This window comes from Macrotis lagotis, chromosome 5 (assembly GCF_037893015.1).
Source record: "Macrotis lagotis isolate mMagLag1 chromosome 5, bilby.v1.9.chrom.fasta, whole genome shotgun sequence".
Classification (NCBI taxonomy): domain Eukaryota; kingdom Metazoa; phylum Chordata; class Mammalia; order Peramelemorphia; family Peramelidae; genus Macrotis; species Macrotis lagotis.
This window is the reverse complement of record NC_133662.1, coordinates 20,053,126-20,077,385: the sequence shown is the minus strand read 5'-3', so window position 1 is coordinate 20,077,385 and position 24,260 is coordinate 20,053,126. Positions and strand designations below refer to the sequence as shown.

At 37.5% G+C, this 24,260-nt stretch overlaps 1 protein-coding gene across 5 annotated transcripts in view; it reads right to left on the bottom strand.

Annotated features, from left to right (window-relative positions):
- Positions 1-7,494, bottom strand: part of UBR2 (ubiquitin protein ligase E3 component n-recognin 2) — a 157,516-nt gene extending 150,022 nt beyond the window's left edge. For 2 of the 5 annotated variants that reach the window (XR_012478543.1, XM_074236964.1), the window contains exon 1: positions 7,079-7,493. Coding sequence is in view for 4 of the 5 variants with exons in the window: in XM_074236964.1 (XP_074093065.1) it covers positions 7,079-7,156 (78 nt within the window). In the remaining variant the exon portion in view is untranslated. Of the gene's footprint in view, positions 1-4,140; positions 4,423-7,078 lie in introns of those variants that run through there. The other 3 variants (XM_074236965.1, XM_074236970.1, XM_074236966.1) reach the window with 3 other exon arrangements.
- Positions 7,495-24,260: the final 16,766 nt, after the last annotated feature.

Below are 24,260 nucleotides of genomic sequence, written 5' to 3'. Positions count from 1 at the left end.
AATCCAGAATCAGGAACAAAGTTAAGTTCCAAGTCCTTTGGGCTTGTGTCTCAGGACATTGACTTCTCTGGGTTTCCCTGCAGGGCTGGTTGCAACATCCAGCCTGTAATCCTGAACTCCAAGTGACTGGTGGGATCTCTGATGGACAGAAGATCATCCCTGGTCATATAGTGTTAAATACACCTTAGAAAAAGCAGTATGTTTCCAGTCATTTGACATAGGCCACAGACTATATAAGGAATGAAAAGCTGAGACAAGTGTTTATTAGTTAAAATTTCCAATGATAATGGAATTCCAACCAGCTAAAATAAGAGGCTAAAAGGAAAGCTACTTCTTTATAACAAGTCACTTCCTTTTCTTTAAGTATAGTTATTTAATTGAAATTTAATTTCAAGCCCTATTTAGCCCTATAAAAGCACCAACATGAAAGCTATTATTATTAATGTCATTGATTCATCTTAATTTGAGGAGAAAAATCAGCTAATTTTAAAGTTGGGCTTGGTGAATACTGTGAAAAGAATGCCAATTCATCACTATTCACTATATTTAGTGACCATAGTTCTTTTTTTTTAGGTTTTTGCAAGGTAAATGGGGTTAAGTGACTTGCCCAAGGCCACACAGCTAGGTAATTATTAAGTGTCTGAGAGCGGATTTGAACCCAGGTACTCCTGACTCCAAGGCAGGTGCTTTATCCACTAAGTCACCCAGCTGCCCATGACCCCTAGTTCTTGAAGACAACAACAATGGAGGGCAATCCCTGACATGATCCCCTATAATTCAATACCACAAACATTTATTAAATACCCACTCAGAGGGGCAGCTAGTGGATAGGGCACTGGCCCTGGAGTCAGGAGTTCAGGTCTGGCCTCAGACATTTAATAATTACCTAGCTGTGTGGCCTTGGGCAAGCCACTTAACCCCGTTTGCCTTGCAAAAAAAAAAAACCCACTCAGAGCATGGGAATGCCTCTGGTTGCTGGTTTTTCTTCATTCTTGAAGAAGATCATGAAATCAGGGTAGTGATGTCTTGATATGCAAGTGAAGTGGATTGGGGGGAGGGGGAGAAGGGATGTCTATTTGCAAAGTCATTTTCTCCTCTGGAGCTGCTCAATGGCCAGATATAGGTCAGGATTAACAGAAGATGGCTCTGGATACAGTTAAAGACCTTGGTCTTTTAAAGCTATGGTCTTTTCCAGTTCACATTTTGATTGAGGCAAAGCCCAGTCAGTGATTAAGGCTAGCTAAGAGAGAGGGCAAACATGATCACTTTTTTCCTAGTCCAAAAAAACTTTAAACTGGGAGGTCAGTTCGGGCTTTCTCAGTGATTAAAGAACATAGAAAAGAAGTGAAGCAAAGAATAGCCTAAAGAACATAGAAAAGAAGTGAAGCAAAGAATAGCCTCTTTTTCAAAGTAAAAAAAAAAACCAATCTGGGAAAGGAAGACTCTGGAAGTTTCTGGTCAAAGCAGAAACAACTACTATTTACATTTACTCTGAGTCAATCAAGGCCTAAACAAAGGCCAAATAGGCTCAGCCAGAGACCCATTATTGACTAGAGGGCAGGACACTGATATAGACAAATATGAAACAATCCAGTGCTAAAGGAACTAATATTCTAATGGGATGATGATAATAATACATAAGTATTAAGATACAAAGTAGGGAATAAAGATGGCAACAAAGAAATTTAAATATTTTGGAAAATTTGATGAGATTAAGGGGAAAAAAAACCCTCAGGGTTTGCCCTGATAACTGGGAGACTAAAGTTTCACAAAAGAGGTGGCACAAGACATTAAGACTTAGAGGGGAAGGAAGTAAAAGAGCCAATAAGCATTGCTGAAAAGGGCAAACATCTTAGATGGGATGGGGGAGTCAGTATGAATGAATGGAGGCAGGAAATGCAATGCAAACAGTGATTAGGCCAATTTGGTTGGAACATAGAAATATAGGAAGTAAAACATGTGAAATAAGGTTAGAAACTAGGTAAATTGGTACCAGTATATGGGAGATCTTCAATGTCTGGTTATTTTGTATTTTGATTTTATTTGAATTTCTTTTTTTATCCTAGAAACAAGAGGGAATCACTAAGGGTTTTTGAGCAGAGGAGTACCATGGCCAGACTCATGGGTTAGGAAGATGATACTGACAATAATGTGAAAAATCAGTTTGGAGATGCAAGAGATAGAATGCAGAAGAACTTGTATGATGGAACTACATTAGTCTAAGTGAAAAGTAATACAGATCTTTGAATTAGAACTAGAAGGGACTTTAGAGTTTATTCTAGCTCTATTTTGAGTAGATTAAAACCTAATGATGTGCCCCCATAAATGATACTTATATAGGGCTTTAAGGTTTGAAAAGACTTTACATGCACTGTTAATCTGATACTTAACAAACCATATAGGATTTATTATCCTCACTTTATATCAGAAAAATATCAACGAAGTCAAATAATTTATAAGCTAGCAAAATTAAGGTTTAAACCTAGGTTTCTCTTGATGCCAGTTCAAGACCCATTTCTATTATATCAAATAGGGAAGTTAATAGGAAAAACTTCAAGTATAGGGTTGGAGACAGAATAAATTATCTATTATTCCAGGATCAAGCTAACTTAAGAGTCTTTTCATCAAGTAGGCCACCAGCAATGATTTTTTTCAATCACAATTGCCAAAGACAAACCAAAGTTTAGAAGAATTAGGATTTAATTGGTGAAGGAAGACAAAAATCACAGTTTCTTTATATATCTATAAAGTATGTAATTCTGGTGGAAAGGGAGAAAGAATATTGAAGTTAGCATTGGAGTGAAAACTGGAGTTCAAATTCATTCCCTGGCACACACTTTGTAATACTTGGCAAGTCATTTAATCCCTTATTACCTCAGGAAACAAGAGGCAGAACAGTAACTAATCTTCATCACAGGATAAGTCCAAAGATAAATAACAATCAGAAGATAAGGGGAATCAGAGAAGAAATGGACATTACATTACTGAAATAATTTTATATTTCATAAATTGAATCTGTGTAGTATTGATAACCCAATACAGAGTCTTGTTAACTTCAACTCTCAGATCAAGTATTTCTTTCTTCTTTCCATTATTAACTTGTTTAGCAATAACTATTTTAACTCATTTAAAAAATAAAATCAAAAAGTAAAATGAGAGGCAGCTAGGTGGCTCAGTGGATAGAGCACCAGCCCTAGAGTCAGGAGCAACTGAGTTCAGATCTAACCTCAGACACTTAATTACCTAGGTGTGTGGCTTTGGGCAAGCCACTTAACCCCATTTGCCTTGCAAAAACTAATAAACAAATAAACAAATAAATAAAAATGAAATGAAACTTTTAAAGTTTGAACTATCAAAAATTTAATTCAGTGAAATCCAAACTTATTACTTTTGGTTACAACTCATTTGATATTCTCAATCTTTGTGGTACTTCAGTCTACTGAACTGAAGTTGGAGCCTGGGACTCTAGTACAAATTTTCTTACTAGTTTTCCACTAAAATCTGATTCTTTCATTCAATTCAACAAGTATTTGCTGAATGACAATTTTGTGCAAAGCACTTTGGTAAATAGTAGGGAAAGATAAAGATTTTATAAAACAAAATCCCTATTGTCATGAAACTTATAATGTAATAGGTTGATACAACCTGGCATAAACATTGCAAAATATCATGTAAGCACAGTAGACAGGTACAAAGTATTATGTGAGTTATAAAGGAAACAATGTAATTAATTGAGGAAGGGAGAGGGAACCAAGGGAAAGCTTCATAGAGGTAGCATTTCAGTTTGGTTTTTAGGCAATAAGGAAATTACTTCAGATTTTTGAGAAAAGGGGTGATATAACCAGATATAAGCATTAGGGTTATTTTTGTGACAACATTAAAGATGAATTGGAAGGGGAGAGAACACCTTTAGAAAGGTATTATAAGGGGCAGCTAGGTGGTGTAGTGGATAAAGCACCGGCCTTGGAGTCAGGAGTACCTGGGTTCAAATACGGAGACACTTAATAATTACCTAGCCCTGTGGCCTTGGGCAAGCCACTTAACCCCATTTGCCTTGTAAAAAACAAAAAAAACAAAACAAAACAAAAAAGGTATTATAAGCATAACTCAAAGAGATATGAGACGATATTTCCAACTTACCCTTCTTGGGAGTGGGTGATCTACAAGTGTTGAACATGTTTTCAGAATTTTCAACATATTGGGGTCAGCTAGGTAGCACAGTGGATAGAGCACAAGCCCTGCAGTCAGAAGACCTGAGTTCAAATACAGCCTCAGACACTTAATAATCGCCTAGCTGTGTGACCTTGGGCAAGTCACAACCCCACTGCCTTAAATAAATGTTAAAAAAAAGAATTTTCAATGTATCAATCAATTGACCAATTTTTCCCACTTGCTTATCTTTCCTTTGTCTTTAAAAAAATACTATTTGTTATATGAGATGATTCACTCAAAGTAGGGAAGGACCTTGATGATGTCAAAAACAGTCATCAATAAAAACATTTTTCAAAAAAGAAGAGAATTTTATATTCTAGACAAGTAGTAATAATAGCAAAATGAGAGGAGAAACTTGGAAAGCTATTAGGAAGCAGAATCATAGGTCTAGAGCTGGAAGAAACTGTAGTTGTCACCTAGTCCAATCCAACTGCTTCATTTTATAGATGACAAAATTGAGGTACTTGTCAATGTCACACAGGCATTAAGTTCTAGGAGAGTCAAGTATCTAAATTATGGATCAAGTATGGATAGAATACCTTATCAATGTAGATTAGCTGCTATTTATCTCATTATTTACTTAGTGAGGATTATTCCCATTTAGGTTCTCATATGTCAAGATAGAACATATGCAAAGTCTAACCAAAGGTTTTCCAATCTTTAGAGGTAGGATGGATAAAATTACAATTCAGTATAAAATAGATGGAAATTAAAGCCTGACTGAAGAGATCTATATTAAAATTAAAGACTAAAGACTAAACATTCTTGATTTTTTGAGAAAAGTTGCTACACATATTCAGCATATCAGTATATTAAGTTCCATTTACAGATCCTTCTGGCACCTTCTCCTAATCCCTTCCCTTATTCCTTTCCTTTATCCAGTCAGAATCACTTTGATCCATCCTCCAATTCATAAAGAATTTCTAAGCAGTCATTTAAGACATTAATATCCTCTCGCTGTGTCAAGTATAACCATCCCTAAGTTCACAGGTTATTCAAGGCAAATAGTAGCTTAAAAAAAGATCATTCACCTTGGGGATGGTACCTCTGCCAAGGGATCACTGAGAAACTAAAGTTATTTTCAGTTCTATTTACAGGCATGCTAGATAATCTGCTCTTAGTGCTTCTGCTTGTCTGTTCAAAAAGATTTCTCTTCAGAAGAGATATATATTCTAAAAGGGTCAGTTTATTTTACTACCATTAAAAAAAAAATCACAAGGTACAGTTTCATGGCTTCTTCTGACACAGTTTTGTTTAAAAACAATTAAAAGAATAGTCTAGTACAGAGATATCAATCTCCTATCCTCAAGGCCAACATAATTCCTTAGATTGAAAAATGTAATTGGGAAATGTTAAATAAATAAAAATATATTACAAAACAGTGTTAATTTGTAGGGTTTTTTTAAAGTCAATATTCATTTCTATTTGATTTTGACACTAATGATCTTTCTAGTATCAATACAAGCTTAAACAAAGGTAGGCCAACGAGGAGGTCCTGTGAACAGAACTTGAATGCTGGAGTACAGAAGACTCCTCCACCTGAGTTCAATTCTAGCCTCAGACCTTTTAATAACCGTGTGACCCTGGACAAATTACTTAACCAGTTTGTCTCACTTTGCTCATCTGTAAAATTAGCTGGAGAAGGAAATAGCAAACTACTGCAGTATCTCTGGCAAGAAAACCTCAAATGGGGTCAAAAAAGATTTGGACACCATTGAACAACAAAAACAAAGTAAAGGTAGTGGGTGTCCTATTGCACTTAGGATTTGATACTCTGCAAAAGTGACTATTTTCTTTTTTTTTTAAAGGTTTTTGCAAGGCAAATGGGCGTAAGTGGCTTGCCCAAGGCCATACAGCTAGGCGATTATTAAGTGTCTGAGGCTGAATTTGAACACAGGTACTCCTGACTCCAGGGCTGGTGCTCTGTCCACTGAGCCACCTAGCCGCCCCAAAAGTATTTTCAAAGAAAGGGGGCGGGGGAATGGGGTCGACAGAAATGGAGAAGAGGGAACGAAGTAGGGAGAGGGAGGAGAGAGATCGAAAATAGGGGAGAGAAGAGGGAAGGAGAAGGGGAGAAAAAGGAGAAAGAGAAGAGGGAAAGAATGGAGGGAGTGAAAAGGGGATGAAGGGGAAGAGTGGATGGAAGATGAAAGGAGGAAAAGGGAGAAAAAAGGGAAGAAGGGAATTAGAGTTAAAGGGGGTAGGAGAGAAGGGAGAGTAAGAAGGAAAGGAAGAAAGGTGAAGGAAAAGAAGTGTGAAAAAGAAAGAGAGGGGGAGAAAGAAGATAGAAGGCTTAAGAAAGATTGAGATGGAGTGAGAGGAAGAAAGAGGTAGAGAAACACAAGGGAGGGAAAAGAGAAAACGGACTACAGAGGGAAGGGATAAAAGAGGAGGAAATAAGAAAGGAAGAACAAGAGGAGGGAGAAGCAGAGGAGCAGGAGAAAGGGGAGAGGGGCTGCTCTTTTGTCCCTACTCGGGCCCTCAGGAGAGTAGATTTTTGGACCCCTCCAAAGAAAGCTGAATGACAGGGCGGGGGGGGGGGGGGTGCCGTCGGATGCTACAATTGTTCACACGCTCCTGCCCAAGCTGGGAGGGGGCGGCACCCGGGCACCCGGCCAGGTGCCGGGGGGGGGGGGGGCAGCGGCGGGCTGCTGGTCCCCGCGGGGCCGCATTACATTTGGGGGAGTCGGGGGGAGCCCAAGCCCCGGCAGGAGGGCCAGGAAGGCCGCTGCGACGGGACGGCGAGGGCGGACCGGGGCCGTTGCCCTGGAAGGCAGGGTGCCCAGGCTCCGAGGGCTCGGCGCTGCCCTCCGCGGGCACCCCGACTGCCCCCGCCCCCCGCCCGTCCTCTGGGCCCCGCGCTCACCCCCGCGGTCTCTTCGGCGGAACATTCCAGCAAACTCCGGTCGATGGCCTGCACCTCCGGCTCCAGCTCCGACGCCATCTTCTCTCCGCCTTCGCCTCCCGCAGCCCCCCGGGCTGCGGCCGACGCCCCCGCCTCAGGCAGCCCCGCTCCCCGGAACCCGCCGGGTGGAGGCAGTCGGGCCGGGAGGAAGGGGACGGGAAGCGGGCGGGGGCCGGGGCCGGGGCCGGGGCCGAGGGGAGCCGCTGGTCCGGACTCCCGGGGCTCAGCGGCGCGTCACCGCCTTTCCGTCCCGGAGAAAGGACGCGGCGGGCCCCGGGGCCTAGCGCAGGACTCTGCCTCTATCGCGTCCCAAAGCGGGGAAGGGGCAACAACACCATGGCGAGCGAGCGGTGCATCGTGGGAACTGTAGTCTTCTCACCGGGGCCGCCGGGAGGGAGGTGGTACTGCCTGAAGAACCGCAGGGGCATTGTGGGAGTTGTAGTCCACCTTCCGAACCCGAGGGCGGGGGAGGGGTAGGCGTGGAATTTGCTGCGAAAACTGCTGGGTGGACGCTGGAGTCCTCTTTCTCCTCTCCAAGCTGGGCTCTAGAACCGCTCCACCTCGAAAATTACAATGTACTGACCTTTCCATAGTCTGAATTTATTTATATGTGTATGAGTGAAATGTGAGTTGATAAGCTTCTGAAACCGGTTTTCTTTTCCCCTATCTTTGTACGCTCCATGCCTAGAACAGCGCCTGGCAATAGTAGGCGTTTAATAAGTACTTGTTGATGAACTGATGGATTACCCTTCCCTAAACAAACAAAAAACTCCTCCCCTTCCGAATTTCCCCGTTTCTTTCAAGGGTGCCTCACCTCGGTTAGCATCCTCAGCATTATTCTTGAATTCTCGCTCTCTCTCTCACCCATACATCCAACATTTGTCAAAGCTTGTCATTCCTGTCATCACAGCAACTCTAATATTGTTCCCTTTTCCTTCTCTTACTCACTAAAATAAATTCTGATTATTTTTCTGTGTTCACCGCCGTAGTTCATACCCTTAACACCCCCTCTTCTGGCTATTGCAACATACTCCTTTTTTGTTTGTTTTTTGGGGGTTTTTTTAGATTTTTGCAAGGCAGACGGGGTTAAGTGGCTTGCCCAAGGCCACACAGCTAGGTAATTATTAAGTGTCTGAGACGGGATTTGAACCCAGGTACTGCTGACTTCAGGGACGGTGCTTTATCCACTGCGCCACCTAGCTGCCCCTATTGCAACATACTTCTAATGAACTCGCGCCTCAGCTCTCTCTTCTACAATCTATATCCTCTACCTCCTAAATTCAGCTCTCCTCTGCTCCCTTAGAATCTCCTGTTTCCTTCCAAAGTCAGCTCAAGAAATACTTGCCTAAAAGTGTTTTCCGATCCACACCTTTCTTAAGTGACAAAAAAATCATTTTAAATTAATTTTGTATGTAAAATTCTGTGCTATCTAAAAATATATAGACACAGATTGTGAGTGTCATGGATATATCGGCGATCTGGCCCATTTTTGCTAATGGTTGCAAGAGGGTCATTATAATAATAATGTTTGTCCTTCATTTTCGAAGAGGACCACGACATTAAGGAGGCGATTCTATGACCAGCAGGTGAATTGGGAAATTATTATAGCACTATCAGAAGACTATTTGCCAGAATTATATCTATCTGCTACTCTTCAAATATCTCTAGTGTAAGGGTACAAGCCTTTGAAAAATTGCTTCTCAAACCTTTGGAAAGAGTGCAGGACTTAGACTCAGGAAGACCTGAGTTTGAATCCTACCTTACAACATTTTCCAGCTAGACCTCTCACTTGACCTCTTTGTGTTTCAATTTCCTCATGTGTAAAATAGAGATAAGGATAGCAAAATCCAGATGGTTTTGAAAATCAAATGAGTTAACCAAAGTATTTTGCAAGCTTCAAAGCTATAAATGCAAGCTATTATTATTATTATTATTATTATTATAACTCAAAAGGGAAGAGTAGCCTTTGTTTACACTCACTACCTTAACCACTTTCTACCAATTTTTTTGTTACACAAAAGACCAAAGAACACAGAAAAAGGAAATAGAAATTGTAGATGTTAAAATATGCCAAAGACCAAGGCAGTTTTGCTTGACTATAAACGGTTCTATTGCAAAGCAGTGGGGTTAAGTGGCTTGTGCAAGACCACACAGCTAGGTAATAATTAAGTGTCTAAGGTCGGATTTGAACTCAGGTACTCCTGACTCCAGGACCAGTGCTCTATACACTGCACCACCTAGCCACCCCTTGACTACAAATGTTTCTAACAGTTTTGTTTTTCTTAATCTCAACTGGGAGACTGAAAAAAATAATATGTGTACAATATAAGGGTCTGTGCATATAAACACACAGAGAAAAAGAGAGAAGACTTGAGTGAGATAAAAGTTTTATGTGTATGTACACACACAGTGTTGTGGGTGAGATTCAATGTCTCCAACAGAGATTGAGAGTTAGTGAAAAGTAAATGAATTCACATAATTTAAAACTGCTCAGAATTTATTATAGAAGGCTTACAAAATAAGATTAATAACTTTTCTCCTAGAAAAAAGCATTTTGAGGACAGGCTGGACAAGGCTTGAGAGAGGGGGAGAGAGAGAGAGAGAGAGAGAGGTCCTTGCAAGGCTAAGACAGAGTCAAGAAGAATCAGAAGGTTACCTAGCTGTGTGACCTTGGGCAGGTCACTTAACCCCGTTGCCTTGCCAAAAAAAACCAGAAGGGGTGGGACTTCTTCTTAAATACACTTCTGTAGTGGATTGGACAAAGGATGCAGCAGAGCGGGAGTTGTCTAGCACCTGATTCAGTTATTCTCCAATAGGCAAGCTATGGTCCTTCCTGTCCCAAGATGAGTGCATGACCTTTAAATTCAATTATCTTACAGATCTTATGGGTCAATTATCAATATATTATCATATAGTAATTACCTATAACCAGAGCTTTAGGTTGCTTGAACACTATGATTAGGATTAGGTACCAGCTAAGAGATCCAGAGAAAAATCATAAATCAATTATTGCTCATATACCTAAGACATACAATAAGCATATATATAAAGAGATATAAAAAGATATAAAAATACAATAATCCTAATTTAGAACTGGATTTTTATAAATGAGTTAGACATGTGTCCTTTTTTAGGTGTTTTTTTTTGTTTTTGTTTTTTTGCAAGGTAAATGGGGTTAAGTGGCTTGCCCAAGGCCACATAGCTAGGTAATTATTAAGTGTCTGAGACCGGATTTGAACCCAGGTACTCCTGACTCCAAGGCCAGTGCTTTATCCACTACGCCACCTAGCCACCCCTTAAACATGTGTTCTTGATTCCATTGTAATAAAATAATAGTAAGAACAACCAGATATTCAAGTCAATTAACACATGAATTATTAAATTTTACAAAACAATATTTACATTATTATACATTATTTGGAATTGGAGAGGAGGGGAGGAGAAAGGAAGGGAGGGGAGGGGAGAGGCAAAGAAGGAAAGAACAGAGAGCCAATTTTTTCCAATCATACTTCAGAGCCCACACATCAGCAGCTTGCAGTTACCATGAGGGGAAAAGTCCACATTCTTGACTTCTTTAAAATTAAACATACAATTATTAATTTACATTAAATATAGAATTCTTATGCTAACATCTTATTCCCTCAGAATAAAATTCAGTCTCAAACATATGACACATTTAAAACTCCAATGTAACTCTTATTTATACTACAATCTGATGGCAAAGGACAAAATCATTAGATGAAACTTCATTTAGTTTGCTATCAATAATACAATTTTGAATTTCCAAAAGTTTAGTTTGATTAAACCTTTAGATTACCTTGTACAGAGAATCCAGGCATTATAACAAATCCTTCAGATTCCAAAACTCCATCCAAGATTATACAATTATTATCATTATTAGGCTTAACATTAAAACAAATTAGAGAATTTAATAAACCCACTACGTAAATGTCTTTTACAAAACTTTTCCTCTCCTGTATTTTTTTTCCCAAATCATCAATTATTTCCGATAACATAATTATTATTCCATATCATAGATAGATTCCCAGGTTTCTTCACATGCAATAGATCCCCATTTCCACAAAACTCCTGAGTATCACGTCCCTTCAACTCAAGGTAGGTCTGTTGGTTCCAGACAGGGAAACCTGTCAGTCTCAGTTTTTTCTTACCTAAATTACTCTCCAATTTAGCATTTCTCCCTTTAAACACAAGGGGAATTTTTCCTTTCAAAAAGTCTCCTAGATCCCTCTTTTTAGAGAGGGTTTTATAAGATGCATGTAGTGGCTTTTGCTATAGAAATGCCTAAATGAATTCCAGGCCAACTCCAGGACAACTTTGGACCTCATCCAACCAAGACTGATCTGTGATCCTCTAGGTCAGATAACACAATTTAAGTCCCCAAGTATTTAGTTTATTTGAACACCTACTCTTTATTATTAATTTTAGTTGTTATATTTACCAGTATAACTTAATCATAATCCAAATTGTTCATCTTGTGAATTTATAACTTTCTCAAATTAATGTTTTTCAAATTATACAGAGGATCTAGTTCATATAACATGTACCTTTTTGCTTCCTACTTAAATTAGTTTACCTTAGTGTAGTATATGAATTTCCCTAATCAAAAAATCCCAAATATTAGGTTAACAGAAACTTAGTTCACATATGAGAACATCTCACAAAGGTATTCATCACAAAGCTTGTGAGTTACACATATTTTTAAATGTAAACCATAGATGGGGCTCAATTTTTTTTTCTAAGCCAAGTGAGAGCCAGGCACAGCTCATCTGCGAACAAAGGTTACACATTGATCCAATTACACAATGAGATTTTAGAGAACTCTAGCCAGTTCACTAAAATCTCAAACCTAGAAGACATTCTTTCACTCTCCAGGCCAGTGGAGAGATATGAAAAGGCTCACTGAAAAAAACTACAGAGATCTTTGATTTGAAATACACACACACACACACACACACACACACACACACACACACACACACACATTATTAATTTTGGAATCATACCAATTAAGACCAGTCAAAAAGATAATAATTTTAGAATCATTAGAATTTCTTTCTTTTTTTTTTGCAAGGCAATGGGGTTAAGTGGCTTGCCTAAGGCCACATAGCTAGGTAATTAAGTGTCTGAAGTCTGATTTGAACTCAGGTACTCCCGACTCCAGGGCTGGTGCTCTATCCACTTTGCCACCTAGCCGCCTCTCATTAGAATTTTTTAAGAAACCTCATATGTAATTTAACATTTTAAAATAGCCAATCAGTAGTTAAAATTCTTTAATATAGTTGAGTGCTTTCTTAAGTTACTTTACACATCTCAAACCCAGTTGCCCTACTATGTTATGTTTCTGTAAGTCTAGCTGCTCAGGAAGTGTTGGGATCCTGCCTGCTAGCTTATCCTTACCCAGGCTAATGTTGAAGGGGTGGGAGACAGATGAAAAGTTCTTCAAGAACTCCGTTTATTGAACCAAATACAAGTGCTTAAATATCCTCTTCAGTCTCTGACCCATGCCCACTCCCGTGGCATTCTACAGTCAACCAGTAATAATGCTCTGGTGCTAGAGGACACTAGGTGATAAAATTTTACAGTACTCCCACACACATCAGTCCCTTACACTACTACAGAGATCTTAGCTTATTAGCACAGGGGTTAATTAAAAAGGAATCTGGATTTCCCAGTCCCAGAAAGAATTAGTTTCCATTTCTTCCCTTTTATTTTCTTCTTTTAGCCAAGTGACCACAAGGCATTTAAAATCAATCTGCTTGCTTTCCCTTCCCCCTCCCCCCACCCCAAGGGGGCTCTCCTCCACCAAACTAAGGTGATGAGGAATGGAATTCAGTCAATATGTGTTAAGTCTAAGGAAGAGGGTGTTCACCTCACCCCCTTCTCCCCAAACCCAGGATGAAGGCCTGGCGGAGTTCCCTTAAACAGGTTTGGGAACTTAACCATAAGTAGGGTAGAAATTCATTTCATTCAGTACATGGATTAAGTTCCTGGGTCCTAAGAAGTAAGAACTTTTTTCTCCTCCCCCTCCCCAGAGAGTAGGGGGCCACAGAGAGTGAGAAAGCATTTCAGAGACAGAGACAGAGACATAGATGAGCAGCTGTCCTGCAGGGGTGAGGAAGACTAATGAACCAAACCAATCAGATCTATAAAAGCCTCCCTTAATTTACCGTGCAAAGTCTACTGGCCTCCCTAGGCTGTCCTCCCCAGGAGGATAATGATTTTAGCATTTTTAACAATTTTAGCCCAGTAAAATCTTTTTTTACAAAGCAACCCCTTAGAGGTCCAACACAGAGCCACAGCACCCCCCCCCAAATTAGAGGTGCCTACTCACAGAAGGCTTCTAGCAAGCCTTGACCATGAGACAGGCCCCTCATGGGCCATGTCCATATTTGGAGGTGCTGCAACACGGAGTCCCATGTTGCCTCTAGCCATCCCCTCATACACACATCCAGGGAGCTTTTGCAAAAAAGTAAAAGTTTTGACTAAATCCAATCTGGTCTGATCTGGGGAAAATGGCCTATTTCAGGGTTTCTCTCACTTAAGTCTGAGCAGGTCTAGGGCTAGATTCACATTCCTTTGTGTTCGCCAAAATGTTGTGGATGAGATTCAGTGTCTCCAATGGAGAGACTGAAAGTTAGTAAAAAAATGAATGAATTCACATAATCCCTGGGATTTAAAACTGTTCAGGATTTATTATAGAAGGTTTACAAAGTATACAGATTAAAAACTTTTCTCCTCCTAGAAAAAACAGCAAGCTCTTTGAGGACAGACTAGGTGAGATTTGAGAGAGAGAGAGAGAGAGAGAGAGAGAGAGAGAGAGAGAGAGAGAGAGAGAGAAGGAAAGGATAGACAACCATAAGAGCATGGTTTAGGACTTAGTCTGGCCTCATGGCATAGAGGTTCATAAACTGGGAGCCCATGACCTAAGAAAGAAGGGGTGATATATCTATCTATCTATATCTGTATCTATCTATCTATCTATCTATCTATCTATGTATGTATATATATATACATGTATATATACATATATATATATATATAGAGAGAGAGAGAGAGAGAGAGAGAGGAAGAAGCGGGGGGGGGCTTCTCAAATGCACTTCTGTAGTGGGTTGGACAAAGGATGGGGCTTGGGGAGTAGTCTAGTACTTGACTCAGGTATTCTCCAATAGGCAAATTACATAGCCTTTCCTGTCCCAAGGTGCATGACCTCTAAACCCATGTCATTTCCTCTCATGCCAGCATAAGTTTGACCCACCAGTGGTCAAGGTTAGGTAGCTGGAAACCAGAAGCTGGGGAAAGGGGGGAGGCTGTAGGAAACAATCCAATGTCACTCCCATCCTGGAATGGAGACACTGAACAGAATTCCTCAGATAGGTCACATCTTCCCGGCATAACAGTAGACACACACACACACACACACACACACACACACACACACACACACATACACACACAAAATCCATAAGAAATTTGTGAAGTTGGTTGGCATTGGAGGTAGCATAGTATAGTAGACAGAATCCTAAAAAGAGTCAAAAAGACTTGTTTAAATATTTTCTGTGACATTTATTAGCTGGGTGACCCTGGGAATTTAATGATTCTAAATCTCAGTTTTCTCATCTATAAAATAGGGATGGTAATAGAAATTACATAGTACTTTCAGTTTTACAACTGCTTTACCAATAAGATCTCATTTTATCCTGACAACAACCCTGGAAGATAGGTACAATTATTACCCTGTTTTACAGAGGAAAAAACTAAGCCATACAGAAGTTGAGTGATTTGATACGGTCAGGTATGAAATGTCTGAACCCTGATTTGAAATCATGTCTTCCTTATCTGAGAGTCAGTGTTCTAGCCCTCATCACACCTAGCTACCACAGCAATGGCATGCATAGCAAATAAGGTAACACAGGAACAGCTCTTTGCAAACAAGTTGATGCATACTTATCCATTATTATTATTATTATAGAGACAGCTTGGTGGATTCAATGTGTAGAATGTTAGGTTTAGAGTCAGGAAGGCTTGAGTTCAAATTTGATCTTGAATACTGACCAACAGTGTGACCCTGGGCACTTCACTTCTGTCTGACTTAGTTTCCTCAATTGTACAAATATTTTTACCTTCCAGGGTCAAATGTGTAAAAAAAAAAAAAGGTGCTGTGCTAGCCCCTAACACATCATGGGTCCTTACTAAATGCTGGTTCCCTCTCCTCCACATGATAGCACATGTATTTGTTTTCTAATAAGAATCTGAAGCTTAGAGTTCTATAACTAGAGAGCCAGAGTTGACTCATAGTGACCTCACCCCTATTTATCCCTTTAGGTGCTCAGGGCTGTCATCCTGTGAAGGGGAGGGATCATGGGATTTAGAGGCAGAGATAATCTACTTCAACTACTGTGTTGTCCAGAAAAGAGCAACTCATGAATATGTAGCACTGAGGTAATGGGCTGTTAAACTGTAGAAATGGGCAGGAATCATCCAGGGATCTTCATTTCCATATATAATTATTCTCTGGGATGAGTTTTCCTCTTAAACAACAAACAACTAGTCTTTTCTTAGAGTCAGGAAGGCTTGAGTACAAATTTGATCTTGAATACTGACTAGTGTGTGATCCTTGACAAGTTAATTTTTATTTACCTCAGTTTCAATTTTTATCTCATTGCCCAGGAAGGGAGTCTGGTATAAATCTATCCTCTGCTTGGGAAATTGTAAAAATATTAATCAAGAATTCTTTTTATTTTCAGTTCAGTATCTAAGTCAGAGAATTGTTCTAACAGTCACAAATTGGCTTCTTTATGCTAGGCCCTCCCAGGACATAGTGTTTCATTTAAACAAGGAAATAATATATTAGCAATGAAATGTTTAACCACATTTTTCATAATAATTTGCTTAAAAATACAGTTAAATGGAAGAATGAAAACAAGTTTTTATTGAGCACCTATTATATAGAAGGTATTTTGCTAAGTACTTTACAAATATTATCTCATTTGATCCTGGGAAGAGGCTGCTATTATCATTCCCATTTATAGATGAGGACACTGAGACAGAGGTTAAGTGACTAATCCAGCATCACACAGAGAATGAATATATGAGGTTGAATCTGAGCTCATGTCTTCCTGACTTAAGGAACAGTTTGGGACACCTAGATGCTTTAAGCATAAACTTTTATGCTTAAAATTTTATGAAGCAGAGTTTAGCTTGAAAAAGTAACCCTTAGCTCAAAGGACTAATTTCACTCCTCATTGCTGGAGTATTCAATGTCTTGGTGTATATGAGCTCAGGTCCACTTGGGAAGAGCCAGAGAAAAAAGAGATCAGAATTTTGGAAGGGATATGGGAAATCTGGGACACTAATACATTGTTGGTGGAGCTATGAGCTTATCCAGACTTTCTAGAGAGCAATTTGGAATTATACCCAAAGGGCAATAAAAATGTGCATACCCTTTGATCCAGCAATTTCACTACTGGCCTATACACTGAAGAGATCATGATAAAGGGTATGTACAAAAATATTCTTAGCAGCTCTGTTTGTGGTGGCAAAGAATTGGAAATTGAGTGAATGTCCCTCAATTGAGGAATGGCTGAACAAATTGTGGTATATGTATGTTATGGAACACTACTGTTCTGTTAGAAACCAGGAGGGATGAAAATTCAGAGAAGCCTGGAAAGACTTGCAAGGACTGATGCTGAGCAAGATGAGCAGAACCAGAAGAACATTGTACACCATAACAGCAATGTGGTGATGATCAATTTTAATGGACTTGCTCATTTCATCAGTGGCAATTTTAGGGTATCTGCGATGGAAAATACCATCTGTATCCAAAGAAAGAATTGTGGAGTTTAAACAAAGACCAAAGACTATCACTTTTAATTTATTTTTAAAATTTTATTTATTTATTTTGAATTTTACAATTTTTACTCTAATCTCACTTCCCTCCCTATACCTCCCACAGAAAGCATTCTGTTAGTCTTTACATTGATCCAAGTTGAATGTACCACCTTTAATTTTTTTTAAAAAGTTATCTTATGTATTATGTAAAAAAAAAAAGAAAACAAAGAAAAGAGAGATCAGAGCTTTTTGGCTTCCGGCATAGAGAGAAAAGACAGAGAGAGAAAGGCCATTCTAACTTCTCTTCAACTCCACTGAAAGAAGAAAAACACTGAGAAGAAGATATGTAGAATTTCTATCACATCTCTCTTTCCAGCTTGCTACACCTTTGTGTAAGATCTGGAATTCTCTCTTGAAACACACCTAGACTGACACATGTAGACACATACAACCTATTTGGGTAAAAACAAAACAGTACCCACATAATACCAACCACCTCAGAATGCATCCATATAGTGCTAAACACCACAAATACAAATAGTAAATTAAGGGAGCAAAATACAACGAGGCAATATGGTACAGTAGAATGGCTGCTGAATTTAGAATCAGATGATGTGTGTTTGAAACTGCATCCTATTATTTAAGACTTAGGACAAGTCTTTTTATCTATCTGGAACTTAATTTCCCCCTTTGTAAAATGAGTTAAGATTCAGTAACTTCTAAGGTTTCTTCCAGCTCAAATCTCTTTCTGCAGAATTGCAGATCTTTGAAAATGAAATACTTGATCCAGTTATAGAAGGATCATGATAAAATCACAGTAGCCTAAAACTTAGGGTTACTAGATGGTACAGTGGATAGAATGCTAGACCTGGAGTCAGGAGGACACAACTTCCTGAATTCAAATGTGACTCCAGATACTTGCTAGTTGTAAGACCCTAGGCAAGTCATTAAGCCCTGTTTGCCTCAGTTTACTCAACTGTAAAATGAGCAGGAGAAGGAAATGGTAAATCACCCCAGTATCTTTGCCAAGAAAACCCCCAAAAAGGGTCATAAAGGATGAGATGTAATGAAACAACTAAATAGTAAAGATTTAAGTTTGTCAGGTGACTGTGATTTCTCTTTGATTTTTTCTTGTTTTTATAGAAGGTGTACTGATGAAAACATAGGTGGTTGTAGTATTGAACTAAGTATCATGAGAGCTATTTTATTTCACCATGGATTGAATTCTTGCAGGCCACAAGAACTGTGCTGCAAGTACTTCTCTTGGCCATTAGAGGGAATGAGTGAGTAACAGTATGAATATAGTATTATAGTTTGGGTTTCAGATCACTGCAATAAAGCAAATAGCACAATAAAGTAAGTTATGTGACTTTTTTTTGGTTTTCCAATACATGTAAAAGTTATGTTTACACTATACTGTACTCCATTAAGTGTGCAATAATATTATGTCTAGAGCTGTATCTACTTTAATTAAAAATATTTTATTACTAAAAAATGCAAATCATTATCTTAGCCTTACAAGATTATAATCTTTTTGCTGATGGAAGGTCTTGACTTGATTTTGATGACTGTTGACTTATCAGGGTGGTGGTTCCTGAAGGTTGGGGTGGTGGCTGTGGCAGTTTCTTAAAATAAGAATTCCTCTTGTTTAACTTACCCTTACATGTAAGATTTCTCTGCAGTATATGATGATATTTTTTGATAGCATTTTACCCACAATAGAACTTCTTTCAAAATTGGAGTCAATTTTCTCAAACTCTGTCACTGCTTTTTCATCTAAACTTATGTAACATTTTTCGATACTATTGTGTCTCAAGTAATACAGAAACCAGAAGAAAGGGAAAGGGATGGGAAATGGCCAGTTGATGGAGCAGAACACACACAACATTTATCCATTAAATTCATCATCTTATATGGTCAAGGTTCATAGTGCTCCAAAACAATTACAATAGTAACATTAAGGAATACTGACCACAAATTGTCTTATCAGATATAATGATAATAATAATAATAATAATAATAATAATAACAATAATAATAATGGAAAAAGTTTGAAGAATTGAGAGAATTACCAAAATGTGACATAGAGGCATAATATGAGAATATGCTGTTGGAAAAATGACACTGATAAACTTCTATGACACAGGATTGCCCCAAACCTTCCAATAAACAAACCAATATCTGTGAAGTACAATAAAGCAAAACACAATAAAATAAGGTATGCCTGTAAACCTGAAGTCTGAGACTAGAAGAGAGGGGAGTAGCAGAGGAGAAAGTGCATAGCTACCCTTAAACAGGTCAGGGCAGTTAAGACTCAGTACAAATGATAGCATCTTGCTTATTTGTATTTATTTAAGATGTATGAGTTACCCAGTGATAGGTTGGTGGTATGCACAAAATGTAACAATACCTAAATGTTGGGTTTATCTTCTGTGAAGAATCTGTGGTTAAGACTCATAGGATAAGAATATATATATATATATATATATGCATATATATATATATATATATGTTTCTTCCTTTCTTCTTTCCTTCTTTCCTTTCTTAATTCCTTCCTTCCTTCTTTTTCTTCCTTCCCCCCCCTTCTTTCCTCAAACATTTAAGTTTCTTTTTCTGGATTTTAATTTTAATTTGTTTTTATTCTGAACTTGAGATACAGTAAAACACATGAAAATGTCCATCTACAAAACCCCCAAAAATATTTTATATGAATCCATAACAATATATGGTATATAGTTTTTTTAATGTAATAGGGATTTCAGCAAAAATACATGTGTTCATGTTCTCAGAACTAGGCTTTAACTGACAAGTTTCCTGTTATACCAAATATATAAAATATTCCACAAATTAAATTTTAAAACTCTCATACTTGTTAGAGTTATCCTCTGGGCTTCAATTATCTTCTGTGAATTTTTAAAATTTTTATTTACTTTTAATTTTTAAAATTAAATTTCATTTTATTTTCATATCAGAATTCTCTCCCTCTCCTCCAGCCACTGAAATTACAAATTTATATATGTATATGTATATACTTACAAAACAAATTTGTACATTAGTCATTCCACCCCCCCAATAAAAAAGCAAGAGAAAGAAAGACTTAGAAGGAAAAGTATTTTAAAACCCTCATAAATCCTCAACTTTTCTATATATGCCTAGCAAGATATAGCAGGAAGAGCTAGAAAGAGAAATCCCATTCAAAGTAACCTCAGACAATATAAAATACCTGGGAGTCTATTTGCCAAGACCGACTCAGAAAGTTTTTGAAAACAATTATAAAACACTTTTCACATAAATTACATCAGATTTAAATAACTGGGCAAATATCAACTGCTCATGAATAGGTAGAGCTAATATAATAAAAATGACAATTCTACCAAAACTAAACTACCTGTTTAGTGTCCTACCAATCAAAATTCCAAAACATTAAATTTAATGAGTTAGAAAAAGTTGTAAGTAAATTCATATGGAGAAATAAAAAGTCAAGAATTTCCAGGAATTTAATGAAAAAAAGTGCAAAAGAAGGGGGCTTAACCCTACCTGATCTAAAATTATATTATAAAGCATCAATCATCAAAACTGTTTGGTATTGGCTAAGAAATAGAGTGGTGGATCAGTGCAATAGACTAGGTGCAAAAGCAGGAGACAGTAATCTGCTGTTTGATAAACCCAAAGAGTCCAGCTATTGGGATAAAAACTCTCTCTTTGATAAAAACTGCTGGGAAAATTGGAAGTTAGTATGTAAGAAACTTAGATTAGACCAACACCTCACACCCTTTACCAAGATATGATCCAAATGGATACAGGATTTAGACATAAAAAAACAATACTATAAGCAAATTAGAAGATCAAGGACTAGTTTACCTGTCAGATCTATGGAAAGGGGAGCAGTTTATAACTAAAGAAGAGATGGAGAACATCACCAAAAACAGATGATTTCAATTACATTAAATTAAAAAGCTTTTGCACAGATAAAACCACTGTAACCAATATCAAAAGAAATGTAGTAAATTGGGAAACAATCTTTACAACTAATGATTCTGACAAAGGATTCATTTCTAAAATATACAGAGAACTGAGTCATATTAAAAAAAAAAAGCCATTCCCCAACTGACAAATGGTCAAAAGATATGCAAAGGCAATTTACAAATGAGGAGGTCAAAGCAATCCATAGCCATATGAAAAATTGCTCTAAATCATCAATTATTAGAGAAATGCAAATTAAAGCTTCTCTGAGGTACCACCTCACACCTCTTAGACTGGACAATATGACCAGAAAGGATAATGATCATTGTTGGAAGCGTTGTGGGAAATCTGGGACACTATTACACTGTTGGTGGAGCTCTGAACCCATCCAACCTTTCTGAAGAGAAATTTGGAACTATGCCCAAAGGGCAACAAAAAATGAGCATACCCTTTGATCCAGCAATACCACTACTGGGTCTGTATCCTGAAGAGATGATGAAAAAAGGTAAAAACATCACTTGTACAAAAATATTCATAGCAGCCCTGTTTGTGGTGGCAAAGAATGGGAAATCAAGTAAATGTCCTTCAACTGGGAAATGGCTTAGCAAACTGTGCTATATGTATGTCATGGAACATTATTGTTCTATTAGAAACCAGGAGGGATGGGATTTCAGGGAAGCCTGGAGGGATTTGCATGCTAATGCTGAATTATTTTGATAATTACAGTAGTATAGTTTGAGATCTGGTACAACTAGGCTCCCTTCCTTCCAATTTTTTAAAAATTTTTTTTATTAAAGATTTTATTTATTTTGAGTTTTACAATTTCCCCCCCAAAATCTTACTTCCCTCTCTTCCCCACAGAAAGCAATCTGTCAGTCTTTACTTTGTTTCCATGTTGTACATTAATCCAAATTGAGTGTGATGAGAGAAAAATCATATCCTTAAGGAAGAAACAAAAAGTATAAGAGATAACAAGATCAGATAATAAGATATCTGTTTTTTTTCTCTCCTAAATTAAAGGGAATAGTTCTTGAACTTTGTTCAAACTCCACGGTTCTTTATCTGGATACAGATGGTATTCTCCATTGCAGACAGCCCCAAATTGTCCCTGATTGTTACATTGATGGAATGAGCAAGTCCATCAAAGTTGATCATCACCCCCATGTAGCTGTTAGGGTGTACAGTGTTTTTCTGGTTCTTCTCATCTCACTCAGCATCAGTTCATGCAAATCCCTCCAAGTTTCCCTGAATTCCCATCCCTCCTGGTTTCTAATAGAACAGTAGTGTTCCATGACATACATATACCACAGTTTGCTAAGCCATTCCCCAATTGAAGGATATTTATTTGATTTCCATTTCTTTCCACCACAAACAGGGCTGCTATGAATATTTTTGTACAAGTGATGCTTTTACCCTTTTTCATCATCTCTTCAGGGTATAGACCTAGTAGTGGTGTTGCTGGATCAGAGGTTATGCACATTTTTGTTGCCCCATCTTTTTTTTTTAATTGCTTCCCTTAATATTTCTGACCTTTTGTTTTTCTGGATGAATTTTGTTATATTTTTCTGACTCGATAAAGTACATCTTTGGTAATTTGATTGGTATGGCATTGAATAAAAAAATTGATTTTGGTAGTATTGTCATTTTTATTATGTTGTCTTAAAAGAGAACAATGAATACTTATCCACTTATTTAATTGCCTTTTTTTGTGGAGTGATTAGTAACTGTGTTCATGTAATTCCTAGGTGGATCTTGGTACCTAGACTCCCAAGTATTTTATACTATCTGTGATAATTTTAAATGGAATTTCTCATTCTATTTCTTCCAACTGAATTTTGGTTTTAATACTGTACACAGAACTGCAGGTGATTTGTGTGGGTTTATTTTTTATCCTGCAATTATGCTGGTGTTGTTTCAACTAAGATTCTATACATAAACCATCATATTATACACCAAAAGTGATAATTTTGTTTCCTCATTGCCTATAGTTATTCTTTCAGTAGCTTTTTCTTATCATATTGCAATGGCTAGCATTTCTAGTACAATGTTGAATATAATGGTTATAGGGATAAGCCTTACATCACTCCTGTTCTCATGAGAAAGATTTCAAACTTATCTTTCTTTTTTTGTAGTTTTTGTTTTTTGATTTTTTTTATAAGGCAATGGAGTTAAGTGACTTGCCCAAGGTGACACAACTAGGTAATTGTTAAGAGTCTGAGGCCACATTTGAACTTAGATCCTCCTGACTACTGGGGTGGTGTTTTATCCATTGTGCCAACCAGCTGGCATCATAACTTATTTTTCTCACAGATAATGCTTCTTCTTGATTTTAGATAGATACTACTTACTATTTTAATGAAACTTGTGCTTTCTAGTGTCTTTTTAAGAAATTTTTTTCTGCATCTATTGAGATATCATCATTTCTATCATTTTAATTTGTTAAAGGGGTCCATGGTACTTATAGTTTTCCTAATATTAAGTCATGGCAGGTAGGTGGTACAATGGATATGGCACCTTTCCTGATTTAGGAAGACCTGAGCCTTCCTCAGACACTTACTAATTGTAATGACTTTGAACAAGTCGCTTAACCTTATTTACCTCAGTTTCTTCATCTGTAAAATGAACTGGAGAAGGAAATAGCAAACACCAGTGTCTTTGCCAAGAAAACTCCAAAATGGGTCATGAACAGTCAAATACAAAAACAATAATAACAATATTAAACCAGCTCTACATTCTTTATTTACATTTATTCTGATCATTTTACGTGATCTTTGTGATATTTTGCTAAAATCTACTTCTCAGTATTTTATTTAAAATATTTTGCATCAACCTTCATTACGAAAATTGCTCTAAAGTTTTCTTTTTTGTTTTGATTCTCCTTAGTTTAGGTACTAAAACTGTATTTGTATCATTTGGCAGAATTCCTTCTTTACCTATTTTTTCAAACACTTTATATAGAATTGAAATTAATTTTTATCTAAATATTTGATAGAACTTGTTAAGCACTAACAAATCTATTGGGACCAGAGGTTTTTTTCTTAAAAAGTTCATTTAATTTTTTTTCTAAGATGGAGTTATTTAAATGTATTCTGTTTCTTGCTCTTTTACTATAGTCAATTTATATTTTTTGTAAACATTAATTTCATATAGATTGTCAACTATATTGGCATATATTTGGGCAAAATAGCACCTTAAAACTGCTTTGATATCATCTTCATTGGTTGGGAAGTCAACTTTTTCACTCTTGATTATGGTAATTTGGTTTTCTTCATTTTACAAATTAAATGAAATCAGCCAATTGTGTTTGTGTGTGTGTGTGTGTGTGTGTGTG